A 21,582-nucleotide genomic window follows, 5' to 3' on the forward strand; every position below is an offset into this window, starting at 1 on the left:
CCAATATTTATGAAACTTAGTCAGAAAGTTTGGCCTGATGATTTCTAGGTTAAGTTTGAATCTGGGTCATGTGTGGTCAAAAACTAGGTCACCTGGTCAAATCAAAGGAAAAGCTTATGGATAATTTAAAGGCCACAGTTGTAACTCAATCTTTATGAAACTAAGTCAGAATGTTTGTCTTAATCATTTCTATGTCAAGTTTGAATCTGGGTGATATGGGTTCAAAAACTAGGTCACTAGGCCAGATCAATGGAAAATGTTTTCAACACTCTAGAGACCACAATCTATGTTTGAAACTCATCAGAATTAGTCAGAATGTTTGTTTTGATAATCTGTAGGTCAAGTTCGAATCTGGGCCATGTGGGGTCAGAAACTAGGTCACCTGGTCAAATCACGAGAAAAGCTTGTGAACACTCTAGAGGGCACAGTTGTAACCAAATCTTTACGGAATTTAATCAGAATGTTTTTCTTGATGATCAAGTTCAACTCTTGTCATGTGGGGTCAAAAACTAGGTCAGTAGGCCGGATCAACTCTGGTGAGCGATATATAGGGCCATCATGGCCCTCTTGTTTTTTGTTGTTGTTTTTTTGAAGAGTGTTTCTATAAAAGAGGATCACAGATTTTTAACTCATTAACCCGTTGTCAAATCACTTTTAATTCAGTGAGGAAGGAATCGCAAAAAAATAATTCTTTGTAACTCTTTTTAATGACAATTTTGAGAGAATTTATGATACACTTTTGTAGTCATTGGACTGCCACATAGTACACACAATTTTGGCTCATTTAAAGTATCTGTTTGAAGATAACAATAGAGTTTTACATAATTTGTTATCCTAACAGAATTTTGATGCATAAACTCTTACAAAAATAGTACACAGGTATAGCTTAATCTTTCTACTTTATTTTGGTATGCTACATATTATTTTTTTCGTTGGAAATGTTGCAGAAAACTTTGTAAAAGTAAAGCACCCACTCACTACTTAATGTATCCTTAATTTCGCTTTCTATCTTCACCATCGTGTCAACACACAAAATATAGTCTGATTGAGACAACAAGCCTTTTATGATAGGAAACATTTTTGTTGCTTTATTATTTCGTAACTTTTCAGACAATTTGAAGTTTTCCAATTTCAAGTTTACCGAAATGACTGTTTGCCGTTCTGTACTGTTTGTATTTCCGTTTATAGTTGCTGTATATCGGTTGGCATTTATAAACTGTCCATTCCAATCATCCCTATAAGACACAAGATGGAACATTGTTAAAAGCTGGACATGAAATAGCAAAAGGTAAACGATAAAAGGTAAGGGTAGATTTCCCGTGAGCACAGAGCACACCAAACACAGCCATAGAACCATGCATCGCAAAGTAGGCCCATAACAAAAAGAAGCTGTAACGGAAAAATATTGTAGACGGTAAAAATATATTTTAATTATATGCAAAATACAGAAAAAGGAGGGAGAGGGCTAAGGGGTAGATAAAAGGGTCGGATGTTGGGGGGGGGGGTGCAATGATGAATATCCACGTTCCTTAAACGCAGTAACCTACAACGTAAACCAAAGCAGCGCAGACACCAACGTACAATAGACACACAGACACACACACACACAAACACGCACGCACGCACGCACACACAACCAACATACACAGATAAACAAACAGACAAGTAAGAAAAACAACATTGTGGGGCACCACCCAAGAATTTTAAATATTTTTTTCAGTTGATAAGTGTACAAATATTCAATATTCCAGTACAGTCGAGTTAATGCGGGTATGTCAATATGCGGAATATGTGAAATAGCGTAGCCACATATCAAATTCATGCATTCAGATAACAGCTTCACAAACGACGACTCTGTCTGAATAAAAGCAATGACTAAAATCACACAAACTCTAAGAGATCGCGTTCTGTATTAGATAGAAAGGTGGAAACAACAAACAAAAATTCTTGAACGATTTATTTTGTTATATATTATCCATTGCTGCTGCTGCAGAGTACGAAAGTTGAAACGGTATCAGATACCACTTACTTCTCCAAGCACTTGCTACGCAGTGCTTCGTTTAATGTTTTGTATATAGTATGGTCCAGATACAGTAGCTGCGAAAATGTGTTGCTGAAGAAGATAGAAGGGAAATAAAAAAGTTCTGTTACTAATTACTTTAAGTAAAATAGATTTAAAACAAGAAATAGAAATAAATTTTGTCATCTTTAACTGTCCCGATGTAAAAGAGAAAAGGCATCATAATTCCGGGTATCATTCTTTAAAACATCCAAGCGATAGAAAATGCACCACTGCCTATTCCCAAATCGTAGAAGTTGTGTATAGACGCCTATAATTTTCCTATATTTTTTTCAAAAGTTCTTTATAACTTATTCAAGCAATGCAATTCGAAAAGAAAATCTTATTACAAATGTATTTTGCAAACATAACATTAAATATTTTATATATCTCCCTTTATTTAATACGAATTGTCATTTCATGTATCAAGTCGACACGACATTGGATATGTTATCAACATTGGTCCAGCATCAGAATTCAATGCCGAGTAGGCACATGTTTTGAAAAGTTGACGTTTTATCGGTCATATATTTTTTTCGGACATCAAGTCGATACTAGACAAATAGGAATTTCGTATATTTTTGCTGACGGTCAAATATCATTAAGTTGATGGAAGTTGGTATAAGTCCAACCATGTAACTAATTAAATTTAAAACACATAGAAAGATGTTTCTTTGATTTGAGATTTAGTCTGAAGCTCGAGAAAGTATTATGTGAAAGCGGTGTGGGAAGTGTTTGTTTTACGTGGAACGTGGAAAACAAGATTTTGTCATTCAAAGCATGTTATTTAAAAAAATGGGAAAGGAATCTAATTGGGTTTAAAATCAATCGGAAATTTATATAAGAATGTCGTTGTATAAAAAAAAATGGTTTTAAACCCTTTCTCGTATTTACCGCCACAATGATATGCAAATATCTTTAAAATGAACGCTCTCCACAATTCAGTTCATACCAACAAAATGCATGATCGCGAGTAAATGTAAGCCGCAAAATATTACATATCCGCATTATGTTATTTCAGTTTCCGTTTCAAGGGCAAAGTGTCAACATCGATTTTATACCTGCAACAATGTCACGTAAACTTAAAAGCTTGTTCCTTGATATCGATGTGCTATTCGGATAGGAATACCACATAATATTGGTATAATGCATTTATAAAACATGTAAAAAGTGTTGTACTTTTCACAGTTTAACATATTTTAACCCAACTCTTATCGTTCATCCAGCATCTAAAACCGAAAGTAGGAACCAATGAAAATTTCCGACTTTCGGTTTTAAAGTTGTTTTTATTTTTCACAGTATAGACTCTATGCGTGTATTTCTTTAACTTTCTCTTCTGTTTGGCAGTTATTATGTACCCTAAACAGTAACAGATCAATACAGTGTGTTCGAGTTATCAGAACAAATTTTCAGAAAATAAAAATGAAACTCAAGGGCGTGTCCAGAGGGGGGTGCACCCGACGCGCGCTGTCTAAATTTTGGCTGGCAAACACTTCTATAGCCTGAAAGTGAGACATCAGTCATTCGCAAAACATGATATAATAAGTAACCCATCCTTGATACCGTCCCTGAAACTGATACTTTAACATGTACTGATTCGTTTTAAAACATTCATTTGCAAATATCTGATTTATGAAGCAAACCTTCTGCACACATAGATATATTGCTGAAAAATATTACATATAAATAATAGGCCTACATCAATTAAAGTAACTGCCTATAAAAATCGGCCGATGGTCAAGTGTTTTAAAATCCCAAAATGTGTGTTCGGCCTTTTTACTTTTCGGGAAAAAAAGATATGTTTTTAACAGCCTATTAAACGTTTATGTTAAAAAGTATGGGAAAGATTTTGATTCTTTCTACAAAATGGTGGTACTAAAATATTCTTTCCATAGTCCTCGTAGATCTACTTTAAAACAGGAACGATGACGAAGGCCAAAGCACTAAAACACTGATTGTACATTTATGTCATTTTCACTTTTGCTTTTTAAATAAAGGTTATTGTTAAATATATCACGAACCATTAAATAACTCGGACGATTATTATGCACAACTGTGTTATGTAGAAGATTACACTTACTGTCAATTTACAAGAGAATTTTACTATTACGGTTGCATTGGGATCTTGAACGTATTATGTTCGTTCACTTGGTACTCGCAAAGTAGTCCATTCAAGCAATTTCGTTTTGCTCTTCGCATTTAGTACAGAAACATGTATGTTTAGTTGAGCACAACAATATTGAATGTATATGATTGAGATCTGCATGTTTTGTTCGACACTGCATTTGTGCATATGTCTTACATGTCAAGACTTTTGCGATCTGATCCCTTGTGTGCCTTATAGCAAAATATTTTCAATTTTTATATTGTTTTCTTCGTAATGTTGTTCTTGAATTGTTTTTCAGTGGATATGCATGATAAATGTGTCATCATTCATTCATATAAGTGTTCAGAATTATTTTGCCGACTATAGGAGAACTGGTTTGCAAGTATATAATAGATTGCTCACATTCATAAATATGAGTTTTAAATATTTCATAGATGAACATCAAGTACACAGATGGGATTTCAATGAACAATAATGAAAACTGTGAGTCAAAACAAAATGAGCAAACTTTTTGTCGTTTACACTGGACCATTCTAAATTCACTTTTCCTTGGACGTTGTAACAGTATTGGTTAAACATTCCTGTCGTACTGTTTTTCTTCAGATTGTGACAAAAGATAAAAATGGCTTTTGGGGGAGTAGCTGGCGGAGTACCAGGATTAGGAGGAGCTCCTGGTGTAGTACCTGGAGGAGCACTTGGAGGAATACCTGGAGGAGCACTTGGAGGAGTACCTGGTGGAGCACTTGGAGGAGTACCTGGCGGAGCACCTGTTGATCCGGAGAAGAAAGAGGCATACTATCTCCGTCTTCATTTACTCATTGTAAAAGAGGGGACAGCTATTTTAAAGGCAAGATTTGATCATTCTGTGCCACCGCAACAACTCCATGTTAAGCTGCAACAGTGTATGAAAACATTTAACTATGCAAAGAAAAACAACCTTCTCAGCAAAACACAGATAAGTAATCTATTTCCGCAGTATCACCCACCTTCTTCAGATACTTTCGATGTATCACTTTTAGTTTATCTTCTGAGGAACATATGTGGACTCCAGTCAAAATCGAAATGGTGGAGTGAAAACGACAACAGTAAAATACCGGATAAGATGGTTGATGAGGAGGCCGACATTGTTCGTTTAAGGAACATGAGAAATCAGGTATGAACAGACTTATGAACAAGTAAAATGAACTATACAGCATTCTGTGTACAATTAAAGACATTTCATGCTCGATTAATTGTTTGAAAACTGAGTAAATGCTTAGATATTGTTTTCAGTCGTTTTGATTGGCTTCATTTTAGTCAAAGTTGCCTTTGTTTGCTTCATGTTAAGTCAAAAATCTCATTTCTATGTTAATTTTATTATTTTGTGAAAGGGTTCTTTGCAAGAGATTTAAATTTATTTTACTCTCAAATTTTACCATTGATGCGTTTTCCATGTAGAGTCTACAGTATAGAATGTATCTAGATGTACAGCAAACAGTCTTACCGTACAGTAACACATTAAATAACCCGGCTCAAAAGGGAAACTTAATTATGAATGTCACATTATCTAATTGTCCAGATGCAGCATAAGCAGGTTGCTTCACTTGAGCAGGGGGAATTTGAGACAAGTGGGATTTTGGGGGAAAAGGTATGCTTGTTAACAAGTTAAATTGAGTTTCTGATCTTTTCTGTGTATTTAGCGGGGATACAATTATGCTAAAGCTTGAAATTAAGTGCTTATCGGAATAAGTTAATACACAAATTGACACTGTATTCCAAAAAGGTGCTGTATATACCTTTCGACAAGATAAACTAAAGTTTCAAGGGGAAAGTTGTCACATTTTAAGTAATATTTCAGTCAGGTAAAAGACCATTCGTTTCATTTAAAAGAATGTGGGCACCGAATTAGATGGCTCGGTACATTTGTTGGGCACTTTACTAACAAAGTTTATGTAACTTTATCCAAAGTATAAGGGAATGAAAAGAATGTTTCCTCGCCTTAGCGCATTGAAATGAAAAGGCAGCACGACCTTTGTTTGCACTGAGGTGACAATTTATTTGATATAAATTAGAAAAAGGGAATGGTTTTATTAAATGTACATTACAGATAATGCAGGCTATTAAATACCTGAAGTAATTTCAAGAAATTATATAATTGAGCCGTGCCATGAGAAAACCAATATAGTGCATTTGCGATCAGCATTGATCCAGACCAGCCTGCGCATCCGCGCTGTCTGGTCAGGATCCATGCTGTTCGCTAACGGTTTCTCTAATTGCGATAGGCTTCGAAAGCGAACAGCATGGATCCAGACCAGACTGCGCGAATGCGCAGACTGGTCTGGATCCATGCTGGTCGTTTCAGTAAATCAGTCATAATTCAATACATCAACGGAGCAAAACTCATTATTTTATCAGAACCTTCTAACAAAAATAAAACGACATCTGCCTCGGTGTTTACAAGCAGTTTGCATTTTCTGATACATTTGTGTCGAAATATTTCAAATGTCGAATCTTCATATATTTTTATCTGTTTGGCAAAAGGACAACAAAACACCTGACACAGAACGTGTTTATACATATTGACATGAAGATAACCTAGTCTGATATATATTTTTTTCATTTACCTAAGTGTCTCAGTGAGTTATGTTTGTTGTATGGTTGTTGATCATCATATATTTTCATGCAACTTTGCAGGAATGCTAGAAAGATCATATAGTATCAAATAAAATAAATCTCAAATTGGTAGGTAACTCGATGTTTTATTGTTAATCTGTTGGGTTTTTTCAATGTTTGTCAGTGTACAATGGCTTAAAAAATTGTATACAAATATTTAAATTATTTCGTTAGAGGACCCCATACCCCTACCCCTACTTGTACTACAAATATATTGTCTAGTGTTTGTACATTTCAAACTGATCTATCTCGTTATCTTGTCTGTCTCTGTACTACACAGCACTGATAAGCAATAAAGGGCCATCATCACGGGTGGTAAACGCGCAATCCAATTCCCACTGGGAATACGCTTAAAATGGGTTGCGCGACATCCGGTGCTGGTGTTGCACATCAATATATACAAAATCGAGGTAGGTGGGTTTTAGTTTTTGTAAATAATGACACATTTTCGAGTGTTTTCGAAAAAAAAAAGAAAAATGCTATTCGACACAAAAATGAATTAAGATCATATGTGTGAAATATCAACTTATTAAAGAATCAGCCGTTATTACGAAAAACTCTGCTGGCTCTAACTGTCAAAAAAGTATGGAATCATGAAAAATGCAAATTTTCTAACTCTTGTGCCTTCTTTCGGGAAATGTGACGCTTCTAATGATCAAACACGTTTAAAACAGTCATGAGTATTAGTACATACACTTGAATGTAATGTTGCTTTTGGGGGAAGGGTTGCGCCCCGGAAATGGAGTTGTGCGTATACATTATATACATGATGTATATGAGCAACTCCATTCCAGATGCGCAACCCCATTCCCGATGATTTTTTGTCAATTGTGTCTCCATAAGCAGAATTTGAAACAAATAATTTTCATATCCGTTACTTTATAACAGTTGAGTTATCATAAAAAGCACCAGATGTCCTCAGATTAGGCATATGAAGCCAGAAACTGCCATTTTTGTTGATTTCATATTCGAATTCGAATCAAATTGCAAACCAGATATTTTACATACATGATGTATTATCATATTTGTGTGGAATAGCATTTAGCTTTTTTTTCGAGAAAATTTATTCTTGTCTCATACTAAGCAAAATCATAACTTCACATACCTCAATTTCGTCTTTTTACGCGCAACACTAGCACCGGATGTCGCGCAACCCATTTTAGGTGTATTCCCAGCGGGAATTGGATTGCGCGTTTACCACCCGTGATCATAGTCTTGTTTATCAGCAGCATCTCAAGTGTGACAAATTCCGATATTTTGTTGCCAGAGGTTTCAATACCTGCAAAATATAAAGCGCTGCTAAAAAAATTAAAAAATTATCAAATATATATTTTGCCCCTGAAACCGAAGCTTTCTCTAAAAATTATGAGTATCTAAAAGATAGTTACAACAGTTCAAATACATATCATTTCATAATGCTACAAATAAGTTGTTTTCTGTTATTTTCTAAAAGATAAGATACAAAACTTCACTCGTACTTTACAGCAAAATGTAATTTTTATAACAATCTAAGAGAAAGTTAGAAAATGTCTCGGACAAAACTACCTTTACCTACCACATTAAATAGCTGTTCAAGAGGCGACGATCTATATCCAGAGAACGTTATTGCGTTGATAGATCATCGTAGATCCTCATTTGTTAATATGAAACATGAAACGTGTAACTGCAAAACAGAGAACATTTTTTGAAAAGAAGTACCAATTTACATGTAATTGTTTTGATATATAAAACGACTAGTAAAACTTTGCATTTCATTCAAATATTTTAGGTTATGCTTCGACTTGCTACGAAATGCAATATACCTGACCAGAAGCAGAAAATTGATGATATAAAAGACAGACAACTGGATTTAGTTACAGAAGAAATGAGGAGTATAAGAGGTGAGACAAGGAATTATCTGATAAAGATGTTGAAAGCTAACTACCAAAATCATTACAATCATCACAGACAATACTTCATTATTGTCATGCGCAGGCAACAGGTGTTATATACATGAAGATTTTTTTCTTACTGGCTGCGAAAATCTACATTACTTCTGCTTATATTTTACAAATGTTTTCAGTTACGACTATATATGTATCTTCTATTGAATTTTGAAAGTTATCATTGTTTCTATATAATTAGGAAATGTCTTCTGGTGTTCATTCTAATAAAACGCAGAACTGGTAATTAATAATCACTATCAGCTTTTTGGTCGATGTTCTTTCAGCAAACACAGAACTGTTTTTCCAAGACTATCAAGACGATGACCGATATGTAGAAACTGCTGCTTATCAGAAAGCGAAGACAGTTCTTGAGGAGAAACAAATTGTTATACTCACCGGTCACCCAGGCGAAGGCAAAACAACCATGGCTGCTAGACTTGCGCTACACATGAGTCGCCTCGAAACTGCCTGAAGTTTGTCACACCATCTGACTGGCGTAAGATTGATCTGTCTTTGAAACGGGTTTGATAGCAGTTATAATAGATGACATATTTGGTGCAGGTGCGCTTGATCAAATTAGGTAGGTGATTGGAGACAATACCTAACTGATATAGAAAAGCAGCAAAGAAAAGGCCGTGAGGGTAATTATAACATCCAGACATTACATATTTGAGGAATCTAAGGAGGAACTGGGTTCTTTGCCAATGTTCAAAGATGAAAATGAAACCGTTCTTCTGCTTACTTCCCTCGAACTTACACACGAATGAGAAAACTAACCATTCTTAAAATGCAAGCAGAGAAAAATGAGAAACAGCTTGAAGACTGCACTATATTTGAATGTGTTGAAGCTTCAAGGGGGCCGACAGAAGACATTAACGATTTTTTGTTTGGCTTCCCCGAATGTGCATCTATGTTTGTCAGAAATGAAAACATGTTGCGGAAAGGAGCAGCCTTTTTCAAGAAACCTGCATCACACTACAAGAAATATTTAGAAGATTTATACAGAGGAAAAGAGAAGGATAAATTTTTGGCACTTGTTGCTGTATGGGCCAAAGAAAATAAACGATTATCACGGGATGAACTACGGACAAGGAAAACTGCTTCAGACCATATCAAACGAATAGCAGAAATATTCGACCACGATCTTGATAAAGAATTTCTCGAGACAATGCGACTATCGCTTGATACCCATGTTGGAGGATATCTAGTTTTCAGTGAAGCGACAGGAGAATATGCGTTCAGTCACAATGTCATTGGGGACATGGTCGGACTGGTCATTGGGAAGAAGAAGCCAGAGGAAACCGTGGAAATTTGTCCTAGAGATTTTCTGATGGAGTATATTTCCATTGGTGAAGCCGCGCGAGATGACTTTAAAGTAAGCTTAAAGGAGAGACAGTTTCATTGCTTAGTAGAAAAATGCAGTAATATGCTTTTACGTAAAAACTGCAATACCGTTGCAGAAACTCCAACAGTAGATGAATTTCAAACGCTACAAAGAACGGGACAAAGAAACAATGACATCAAAATAATAAACACGATAGATTTTGGTATCATTAAACATAAGGCGTTTAGCTCAGAAATGTTTGTGAAGGAGTTCATTGACTACGTTGTTGACGAGGACCTCGTAAATGAGGTTTTTTCTGTTCCGGTGATGAGAATGAAGGGGTATTTCCTTGATTACGGGATATCGATGAAACAGCTTGATATGTGTCTGATGGGTATGCATGGTACAGTGGAGCAATTGTATTTGCGAAGGAAGTCATCACTAGAGAGATTGTTGGAGAGGAAAATGTCGACCATTCAGTCCCATTACTTCTAGCCGCACACTCGAAACAGAAAGAGTCAGTTGAATTCCTACTGAGCCATGGGGCAAAGGTGACTGGAGATGCTATTTACATTGCAATGCATAAGAGCATAGAGCTTCTGAATATGTTCTTACAACACCCGGAACTGACGTTAATGACAGAGGAAATGCGATTAATGGAAACTTTCCGTTGGTTGTAGCCGCGCGAAAAGGGCTGACTGAAGCCGTTATATGCATGCTAAACTCAGGCGCTGACACTGGAGTACAAAACACTGCTAAAATGACGGCTCTACATAAGGCAATATTGTACAAACACGAAGATGTCATTGAAATGTTATTTGAGGCTGGTGCTCCACTCAATATCAAAGGAGGAAAGTTCAAAAGAACACCACTGCACTTAGCAGTGGATTTAGAGAATATGGAACTGGTAAAGCTTTTACTTAGGAAGCATGCTTCACTGACTGTAAAAGATCATAGAGGGCATTATCCAATACACATTGCTGCTATTAGAGGTAACGTTGAAATACTTCGTGAGCTATACGCTGCTGACCGTACACAGGACAAACTACGTATTTCATCATATGGTACAAAATCTGTCATCAAAGGCATGTCCTTGTTCCATGTTGCAGTCTGGAAGAAAAATGAAGAGCTCCTAAATGCATTGATTGATCTAAGAGCGGATCCAAATGTTCAAGATTTCTATGGTCAGACACCTTTGTTCTTCGCAATAATGAAGAAGCAAGAAGACTGCATTAGAAAACTGTTAGAGTATGAAAGAACTAATAAGAGAAAACCGCAAAAGCAAGGTTTTACCCCTCTCCATGCAGCAATTCATAAAAATCTAGATGAAATTGCAAAACAGTTGGCAAGGTACTCTGATGTAAATGCAAGGGATAAGTATGGAAGAACCCCGCTCCATGCTGCATGTGAGAAGGCCAAGCTTCAGCTAATACGAACTCTTCTCGTACAATATGGAGCAGACCCAAGAATAATCACAAAGAGAGGGGATACAGTTTACCATATTCTAAGAAGAAGCAAGAAAAAACTGTCTGAAAATGAAGTTGATAATTCACAACAGGCTGAGCAGTTGATAAGTGAATTTGATCCAGAATTCGCTAAACAGCTGCCAAACTTGAGGAATAAAGCTGGTGTAGTTATTAAAGTGAGAACAACACGACAACCACCTGACAGTATCAGAAAACTGCTGAATATCATTGCTCAGGCTGCGCCTGTAGACTACGATTTCGGAGGAGAGGACTTTGAATCAGTTCACGATGACTATGATGATGGTGACATGTACGATGACAATGATTTCCTGCAAGATATGTATGAAGATTACGATGATGGGTACGAACCTGATGACTTTTACTAAAATGGTTTAATCGCAACAGGAAATCGAAAAGCAGTGTTTGTTTTTTTGTTTTTTTGTTTGTTTTTTTTTGTTTTTTTTTTTTTTTTTTTGTTGTTTTTTTATTTTTTGTTATATTGACTTTAAATTGAGTTGTGTATTTAATTAAATGATTTTGAGTTTAATGTCAATATGAACACGAAGAAATGAGCAAATTGACAGACGATGATATATTTATTTAGCTCACCATTATACGATTTTCTAGTTCTGGCAAACTGAGCCAACCACTGATAATTGTACGAAAATCAGTGAAAGTGTGACAATTTATGCAAAACGATCAATGTCAATGTTTATTTCTGTGGCATCTTGTTTAGTAAGTTCTCAGCGAATGTTTTTCTTGACTTTGACTTTTTACCTGTTTACATTTGATTTTTTATCATTTGTTTCAAATGTATTATACCGACGGATGTATTGTGTAATTTATGTTTGCTATGTTGCATTGCGTATTTTCAAAACTACTTTAAGGTCCGCATGCTTAGCTCAGTAGGGAGAGCGCAGTTCTACGGAAAGCGGGGTCGTGAGTTCGGTCCCCGGGCGGGGCGTATGTTCTCTGTTACGATTTGATAAAAGACATGGTGTCTTAAATCATTCGTCCTCCATCTCTATTCTATGTGGGGAAGTTGGCAACTACTAGAGGAGAACAGGTATGTACTGGTACAGCATCCAGGAACACTGTTAAGGTTAACTGCCCACCGTTACATAACTAAAATACTGTTGAAAATCGGCGTTAAACCAAAAACAAACAAAGAAACAAAACTACTTTAAATAGCAAATGACTGATCAAAGCTTACGTATATTGTGCCTGTTTATATTTCATTTGTATGTATGCACGTGTGTACGTATATTTCAGAAATAAATAAGTTTTACGCTAACTGATTTCTTCCTAAGATTCTGTTTTTGTGCAAATAACTACTACATATTATAAAAAAGTAGCAAAAGGATAAATCAATGCATGTAATGTTCTAAGTCTATATGATGACTGATTTACAAGTTACGATAATGTAAAACAAATATAGAAACTCATCATGAAGGGAAAACGCTATACAACAAACACAAGAGACCATGTGAAGTAATAGCGTTTTTCATGTAAAATCGCAATGTGTTCCATCTAAAAAATCATTAATGTGGTCGATGTGAATTCATGACATCGCCCATGCAAAATCATCATGTGATCTGTGTACTTCGGTGTTAAGTCATAACGCGGTACATGTAACATCATGATATGGTCCTTAAAGTCGTAATATGATCCATGTTCAGTCATGTGACCCATGTGTTATAATAATAAGGTCCATTTAAAGTCATGATGTGACCCATGTGTTATAATAATATGGTCCATTTAAAGTCATGATGTGACCCATGTGTTATAATAATATGGTCCATTTAAAGTCATAATTTGGTCCATTTAAAGTCATGATATGGTCCATGTAAAAGCATTATGTGGTCCATGTAAAGTCATAAATGGTCCATGAAAAGTCATTTTGTAAGTCAATGTATAAGCTTAGTGTGGTCCGCGAAAAATTATAATGTTCTTCGTGTAAAGTCATAATGTGGACAATTTTAAGTAATTGACCCCGTTTACTTAGTAAAGGTCAAATTGTATCTGCTTAGTATCTACATCTCATCAAAAGTTCTTTTTTCTTATGTAAATAAAACTTCTAATAATATGCTTTTTTTCAATGTCACACATACAGAACGATTCTGATTCTAGTATTTTCGTCTGCTGTATCCTATCTTGGTAGAAATAAAAAGTAACAAATAGTGCTGCTCATATTGTAAGTCCAAATACTTCTGATATGGGTGTTATTTATTAGTCGACACTTCTTCATACCTTTATATGTTTGGCAGTATCTTTTAAAATTCTAAAAGTACGTTTATCTTATTTCATTTCAAAACATTTGTTGTTATTAACATTAAAATTTCTGCAAAACCGAATGGTGTTAAGTCATCAGTTCATTTATTTTTAGACATTTACTCATTTCTAAAAAATCACAAAACTACACAAGCTATGGTTTTATAGAAGGAGAACATATCATTTACAATGATACAGATGTGAAGATATTGATTTTCACCAATATTTGGTCAAATACCGAACCAGATTTTAATTGGTTATCGAGATATAAGTATTCTCAGCTACTAAACTCGGTGCATTAATAGAGTGAGAAACCGGAGACAAAACAATCACATTCTTTGTACTTCGAAAACCGAAACATACATCTTTGAACTACTTCTTGTAGTTGCCATTGTTGATTGCTTACATCTGGGGATTTTTATGTATAGAAAAATCGACGATAATATACTAAACTTCCAATTTCACATTCTAAACTCAATAATAAACAAGGAGCTGCGTTCAATAACTCTTGATGCCCCCGGTGGTATCCTTGTCGATACAAAGCAACCTAAGTACAAAACGAGGTCAAGTTTAAGGTCAAACTGAGGTGAGATGATGTCTGAAGATGAGGAATGGTCACAGGTTACATTTGCATTAGTATCAATTCATTCTTGTAAGCGGTACTGATGCTAGACGAAACGGTCCCATTTGGTTAACCTAGAGACGGTCCATATAAAGCAACCTAAGTCCAAAATGAGGTCAAGGTCAAGGTCAAACTGAGGTCAGGTGATGTTTGAAGATTAGGAATTGTCACAGGTTACATCTGTACTAGTATCAATTCATTCTTGTAAGCGGTATTGATGCTAGACGAAACGGTCCCATTCGGTTAACCAAGAGATGGCCCATATAAAGCAACTTAAGTTCAAAATGAGGTCAAGGTCAAACTGAGGTCAGGTGATGTCTGAAGATGAGGAATGGTCACAGGTTACACCTGCATTAGTATCAAGTCATTCTAGTAAGGGGTATTGATGCTAGACGAAACGGTCCCATTTGGTTAACCTCGTACGGACGGACGGACGAACGAACGAACGGACAGGAGGATCACTATATGCCTTCCGCAAGTTTCTATGGTGGACGCAACTTGACCCCGATGGTTGACCTTTGTATTATAATACCTAATGAAACACAACCTATTATCGAAAAAGAGTATCCGTAAAACTGCACGAGAAAAAGGAAATGTAAATTTGTGTAATTATAAGTTAGTGTACTGGAAAGGTTTAACTGGTCAAATGTAAGTATAGTGGACGCAACTTGACCCCGATGGTTGACCTTTGTATTATAATACATAATGAGGCACAACCTATTATTGAAAAGGAGTGTACGTAAAACACGAACTGCACGAGAAAAAGGAAATATAAATTTGTGTAATTATAAATTATTGTATTGGAAGGTTTTAACTGATCAAATGTAAGTATATATACTTTGATACTGCACTGTATACAAACTAATTCCATATCAATATACACGGCTACCATAAGCACCCTTGATTTCTATAATGAAATAATCGATATGAATAATCAGCCTAAGGTCAACCATCGCGGTCAAGTTGCGACTACTATATATATACTTTGATACAGAACTGTATACAAACTAATTCAATATAAATATACACGGCTACCCTAAGCACCCTTGATTTCTACAATGAAATAATCGATATGAATAATCAGCCTAAGGTCAACCATCGCGGTCAAGTTGCGACTACTATACCTGTATATCAATGTTTAATTTATTGGAGCAGGTAACTCTGACTAGTATTTTATGACTTTTGTTTAATTTTTAATGTCTTCGTTTTCTTAACAGTAAAATTCAGGTACGGGTACGGTTAATTTGATACAACCACATAAACAATATTAGTTTGGTACGATTTTCAGTCAGGACTAAATAAAGGAATGATTAGTTTAATTTCGTTCATATCTACAAATAAATGATACGTTAATCGCTATAAATAGACAAAATGTTAGAAAAACCCGCCACGTATTTGAACATTGCGTGTTTACGTAGTATAAATAAATAGAAGGAAGGCATGATAAAGTATTTAATTATTTGAAGCTACATAGTAGATATCTACTCGAAAAAATGTCGGGGAAAAGTAAAATTGAGGTAGAAAAAGTGGACAAACCACAGCTTGCTAAACACGACAGCAAAAATTTGGACCTAGCATTTGCCATGGATTGTACGGGCAGTATGGGCTCCTATATATATGAGGCTAAAAATAATATTCGTAAAATTGTGGAAGAAATAGTGGCGAGTGAGAAAAGTGATGTAAGACTGGCTCTCGTCGAATATCGCGATCATCCTCCACAAGATTCTACATTCGTAACTCGTTGCCATGACTTCACACCTTCGTCTAAAACTATGAAAGGTTGGTTAAGTGACTGTTCTGCTACTGGTGGGGGAGACACGCCGGAAGCAGTGGCTGATGCGCTTCATGACCTTCTGAAGCTAAGCTGGAGGGAGGAGGCAACAAAGATTTGTGTATGTATTTCTGACGCACCTCCGCACGGGCTTGGGTGTGGAGGTGATGGATTTCCTAACGGTTGTCCAGATGGAATAGATCCCATGGTTGTAGCACATCAGCTAGCAAAAAAGGGAATAACGATATATATTGCAGGTTGTGAGCCTAGTATATCTCCATACAAAGACTTCTTCATGGCTGTAGCTTATATCACAGGCGGACAGTATGTTCCTATGCGGAAGGCACAAGTTCTTTCGAAAGTTATTATTGGTGGTGCCCAGGAGGAACTTTCCTTGAATCAGTTAATGGCAGAGGTAGATGCTGAAGTGCAAAACAGAGTTCAGGCCGGCGAAGATTTCAACGAGGAAGAGGTATCTGACCTCATGCATGAACGGTGGAGATCACGAGGTGAATGCGTAGCTCAACTTCAAATGAATAAAGCTGAACTTGGCACGGTTTTGTCTTCACCAGAAGCAAAGACTTATTCTAAATTTAAATCTCTATCAGAGGTGAGAACAAATTTCAAAGCAAAGCCAACTTTAAGCACGAGATCTTCGTGCGACGCTGCTGAGTATTCACTAAAACCTGCTACGAAAGGGAGTGGTGGTGGGATATTAAACTGGATCGGAAGTTGGTTTGGTGGATATACAGAAAGCGGCGATAAAGCGGAACCAGAGTCGATACCCCGCGGTATACCATCAGATGATGAGTACGAAACTGTTAAAACAGAAGTAACAATCGCACAATCTTCGAGGCTAGTGAAAAAAGCTATGGCAAAACACAAGAAATAAATGTATCATTTACAGATATGAAACAATCTCATCTTCGTGTATTGTAGTGATCGTCAAAAACATTTTTGTGAATTGAGTTGTATTTTATGAAATACAAAATATGTTGATTTGTTTATGTCACAACACTTCAAAAGACTTTACAAATGCCATATTAATGTTTCTTAATTGTATTGAAATGTTTATGTTTCAAACATTTTTTAAATGTGAACATTTTAAAATGATGATTTATCTTTACATATATACTGGTCGTATTTTTCTTTGTGATAATATGTCCGGACTGTAAAATGTTGAGACTAAATTCCTGTTAAAATCCTGATCTATTTGATTCATCAATGCAAAAAGTGGTAAACTCAGATATTGTACTTCGAGAACAATTATGAAGTATGTGCACACTTTAAAGATTTATATTGAGCAGCGTTCATATCGATGATGGGCAATGGTGATAAGAACATTTTCTTAATTGTCATTAATTGATCAGTAATTAATTGTCAGTAGATGATGGGTACTTTAAGTCAAACTAGTTATATATTTTCATAATACATCTGCTTACTGTATTTGCATTACTAGAATATCAATATGTTTGTTATCATTTAATATCCAGTCTTTTTATGCTTGAAATTGATTTAGACACTAATTATCATGCCTGTTTTACCAATCATAGTTGAATCTTTTGTATATTTTGTCCTTTGCTTCGTATCGTTTATTTTGATGTTTACTCTTGCGAAGGTCGATAAGTTTTCTTACATTAATATTCAGTCTTAAGGTAAAATGACTACTGGTTCATAGCTGTTGAAAAAATCGATGTTAAATCAAACAAATAACCAAGTAGACGGGTATTATTTTAATACACAGAATCATCTCTTTAAATATCTGCCGACCTTGAACCAGACCTGCTAGTTCAGTTAAATGTTTATTGAGAGATATGACACATAATCAATAGATTATTTTACCTTAGTTATCTGATAGACAATAGGTACATATATCAATATCCTAAATTTATTTCTATATATCGCTATATATTACAAAATGTCGCTGTTAGTAAAATAATAGACAATAAATAGGCAGATAATTTAGCATATTCAATTTAGTGCTTGATACAAAGTTTGAACTTATAAAGTACGTTTCTTTAAACTACAGCTGTCATTGCTACAAGTTTGTAGTGCGTATCAAAATAACAGGAACTGCCAAGTCGTAGTGGTTGATGACAATTTAATAAGATCACACACATTTATAAACTTCTGTTATTTCTACACATTGTAGAATGAATTATTTATAAGTGTTAGTAATACGTAGAGTATATTGCTTTCTTTCTGAGGCCTGATAGTGTATATCTTTTCTTATCCAAGATCAGGCGTATGTATAAATAGAACAAAAATACACAATAACTATATTAGTTTTATGCGACTACATGTATGTATTTTTGTTCATCAATAAAAATGTTGATATACATATCAAAATCTAACTGAAAACCAGGGTATAAAAATGCATATATAAGCATTGTTAATATCCGATATTCTGACAATATAGTGGAATCAGTCGTGAAACATCGGGTATTTCCGTATCCTCTCTGTACTGCGTTGCACATTTAAGATCGATTGCGAAACGCCTGACCTGTCTATATCTATAAATAGCACTGTATTCACAAACGGGAAGGTATCCGAATAGTGTTAGTAAATAAACAAACTGACATTTTTCTTTTACTTGTGATATTTTACTCATTTAAACATGAATACTAGAAGAAAGCGGAAGGATGATAGTGTTTTCAGACAAACGCTTAATACCACCCCTGGGAAGCTAAGGAAAATGTCAGAAAAAATTGACAAATTGAAAGAACTAAACACTGAAAACGAAACTAAGTATTTGGATTTAGCTTTCGCTATGGATTGTACGGGCAGTAGCAGTCTTATATTGACGAGGCCAGGGACAATATATACAAAATGTTGAAGGAATAGTGGCGAGTGAAGAAAAGTGATGTACGACTGGCTCTCGTAGAATATCGCGATCACCCCCGGAAGATTCTACATTCGTAACTCGTTGCCACGACTTTACACATTCGCCTAGAATAATGAAAGGTTGGTTAAGTGACTGTTCTGCTACTGGTGGGGGAGACACGCCGGAAGCAGTGGCTGATGCCCTTCATGACCTTCTGAAGCTAAGCTGGAGAGAAGAGGCAACAAAGATTTGCGTATGTATTTCTGACGCACCGCCTCATGGGCTTGGCTGTAGAAGTGATGGGTTTCCAGATGGGTGTCCAGATGGAATAGATCCCGTGGTCGTCTCACGTCAGCTTGCAGAAAAAGGAATAACTTTATATGTAGCTGGTTGTGAACCCAGCATATCTCCATACAAAGACTTTTTCATGGCCTTGGCGTACATCACTGGCGGACAATACGTCCCTATGCGAAAAGCTCAAGTACTTTCAACAGTTATTATTGTGGCGCACACGAGGAATTATCCTTAAATCAATTAATGGCAGAGGTAGATGCTGAAGTGCAAACCCGAGTGGAAGCCGGAGAAGATGTGAACGAGCACACCGTTTCCGGTTTACTTCACGGAAGATGGAAAGCACGTGGCCAACAAGCAGTTCAGTTGCAAATGGACAATACTGAGCTTAGTAGCGTACTGGATTCACCTGATGCAAAGAAATACTCTAAAATGAAGACTCTAACAGAAATAAGAGGAAGTTTTAAGGAAAAGAATACAGGATCGGGTATAGGAACTTTATTCGGAAGGCCTGCAAGTGCATGTGGATTTGGGGCGTCGCTTTTTGGAAGATCCACCGCTACAGCATGCAGTTCCTCTTCGTCTGGGGCTTTTGGAGCTGTCGAAACCGGTGTGTCTTTTGCACAGTCCTCAAGACTAGTGCAGAAGTCGATTGCAAAATTTAGTAAATGATTTTACATCGTAATGTAGAGCAGTGCTGAAATGGCAGTGAAACATTATATTATAAATAGTATAATGTGATAAATTTGTTTCGTTGTTTCCTCTTTCTTACTGTTACAATATTTGTATAAGAATTATTTTGCTGCATGTATATACTTTTAAGGTTTTAGGTTCATATATTCAATGTTGACATGAAAGAAAACATCAAAGACCACCTGTAAGGCATATTTTAAGTTTAACACAAGTTTTGTTCAACAATTAAAGACTGCATTATACTGATGGTCCCTTTGCTGTATAGTCACGTGTCAGATATATACTGATATATTGTATAAACAAATATCTAAATAAAGTATTAATCCTGACCCATTGTGACACTCGTAAGAACAACTGAACTTTACGCTTAAAGACGCACCACAAAATAAATGTATTGCCATGATGGTAATTATACACAATTTGCATGAAAAATATGAGATATACAAGAATTTAGTTTCAAACTGACAGTGACATATATTAGGCCAAGACAAAAAAAAACGTGTTTAATGTCTTAACATTTTATTGAATTAATGTAACAATATGTACATAAATCAGTGTATTTAGTTAAATTTCAATCACATTTTGTTTCTACAGTGTAAGACTATATTCTTAAAACTATGCTGAAAAGAGATTGACTGAATAAGTTTGCAGATGAAGTTGTGAAAACACATTTATTCAGGAAGGCCCTAAATTGTCCACCTAATAAGAATGATTTTCATGCAGGTTTTGTGGGTGAAAAAAGTAGGTCACTAGGTCGTTGTGGGTCTTTAACACTATACAGTTACCATTTTGTCATATCCTTTTTAAGACGAAAACTTTGCGCAATATAAATATAAGTCGTATCATTATGATTAATTTTATTTTTATTTTAATTGGAATGATTGATCAAACTGAACTGATTAATCAAATGGATTGGAGTCAGTAGTGTATTTAAACAAGAGGGCCAAGATGGCCCTAGGTCGCTCACCTAAGAAACACACCATAACAGTGTAAAACATGTTTGACCTAGTGATTTCATGGAAACAAATATTCTGACCAATTTTCATTAAGATTGGACCAAAAAATTGGTCTCTTGCGATAAAACAAGCATTTTCTTAGATATGACCTAGTTTTTGACCCTAGATGACCCATGTTCAAACTCGACCTAGATTTTATCAAGGCAATCATTCTGACCAAAATTCATGAAGATCAATTGAAAAATACAGCCTCTACCACATACACAAGTTTTTTCTTTGATCTGACCAAGTGACCTAGTTTTTGACCTCAGATGACCCATATTCAAATTCGACCTAGATTTCATTAAGGCAATCATCCTGACCAAATTTCATAAAAATCAATTGAAAAAAACAGTCTCTATCGCATACACAAGATTTTTCTTTAATTTGACCTAGTGACCTAGTTTTTGACCTCAGATAACCCATATTCAAACTCGACCTAGATTTCATCAAGGCAATCACTCTGACCAAATTTCATGAAGATCAATTGAAAAATACATCCTCTATTGCATACAAGATGTTTTTCTTCGATTTGACCTAGTGACCTAGTTTTTGATCCAAGATGACCCATTTTCGAACTCG

General features: G+C 35.6%; 3 protein-coding genes and 1 pseudogene across 3 annotated transcripts; all 4 read left to right on the forward strand.

The window, feature by feature from the left end:
* The first annotated feature begins 3,390 nt into the window (after nt 1-3,390).
* On the forward strand, nt 3,391-6,282 carry LOC123533907 (uncharacterized). Its single transcript, XM_053520465.1, has 4 exons — nt 3,391-3,567; nt 4,770-5,319; nt 5,725-5,793; nt 6,253-6,282. The coding sequence occupies exons 2-4, from the start codon at nt 4,789-4,791 to the stop codon at nt 6,280-6,282; spliced, it is 630 nt and encodes a 209-aa protein (XP_053376440.1). The 5' UTR covers nt 3,391-3,567; nt 4,770-4,788.
* A 4,500-nt stretch (nt 6,283-10,782) lies between these two features.
* LOC128547251 (serine/threonine-protein phosphatase 6 regulatory ankyrin repeat subunit B-like) lies at nt 10,783-12,827 on the forward strand. The gene has a single exon (XM_053519360.1). The coding sequence runs from the start codon at nt 10,783-10,785 to the stop codon at nt 11,917-11,919; it is 1,137 nt and encodes a 378-aa protein (XP_053375335.1). The 3' UTR covers nt 11,920-12,827.
* Nucleotides 12,828-15,850: 3,023 nt separating this feature from the next.
* Nucleotides 15,851-17,660, forward strand: LOC123533890 (uncharacterized). The gene has a single exon (XM_045315846.2). It carries the CDS (start codon nt 15,920-15,922, stop codon nt 17,087-17,089), a length of 1,170 nt encoding a protein of 389 aa, XP_045171781.2. The 5' UTR covers nt 15,851-15,919; the 3' UTR covers nt 17,090-17,660.
* Nucleotides 17,661-17,801: 141 nt separating this feature from the next.
* LOC123533889 (uncharacterized) lies at nt 17,802-20,583 on the forward strand (annotated as a pseudogene).
* Nucleotides 20,584-21,582: the final 999 nt, after the last annotated feature.

The sequence above is a fragment of the Mercenaria mercenaria genome, chromosome 12 (assembly GCF_021730395.1).
Source record: "Mercenaria mercenaria strain notata chromosome 12, MADL_Memer_1, whole genome shotgun sequence".
NCBI lineage: Eukaryota > Metazoa > Mollusca > Bivalvia > Venerida > Veneridae > Mercenaria > Mercenaria mercenaria.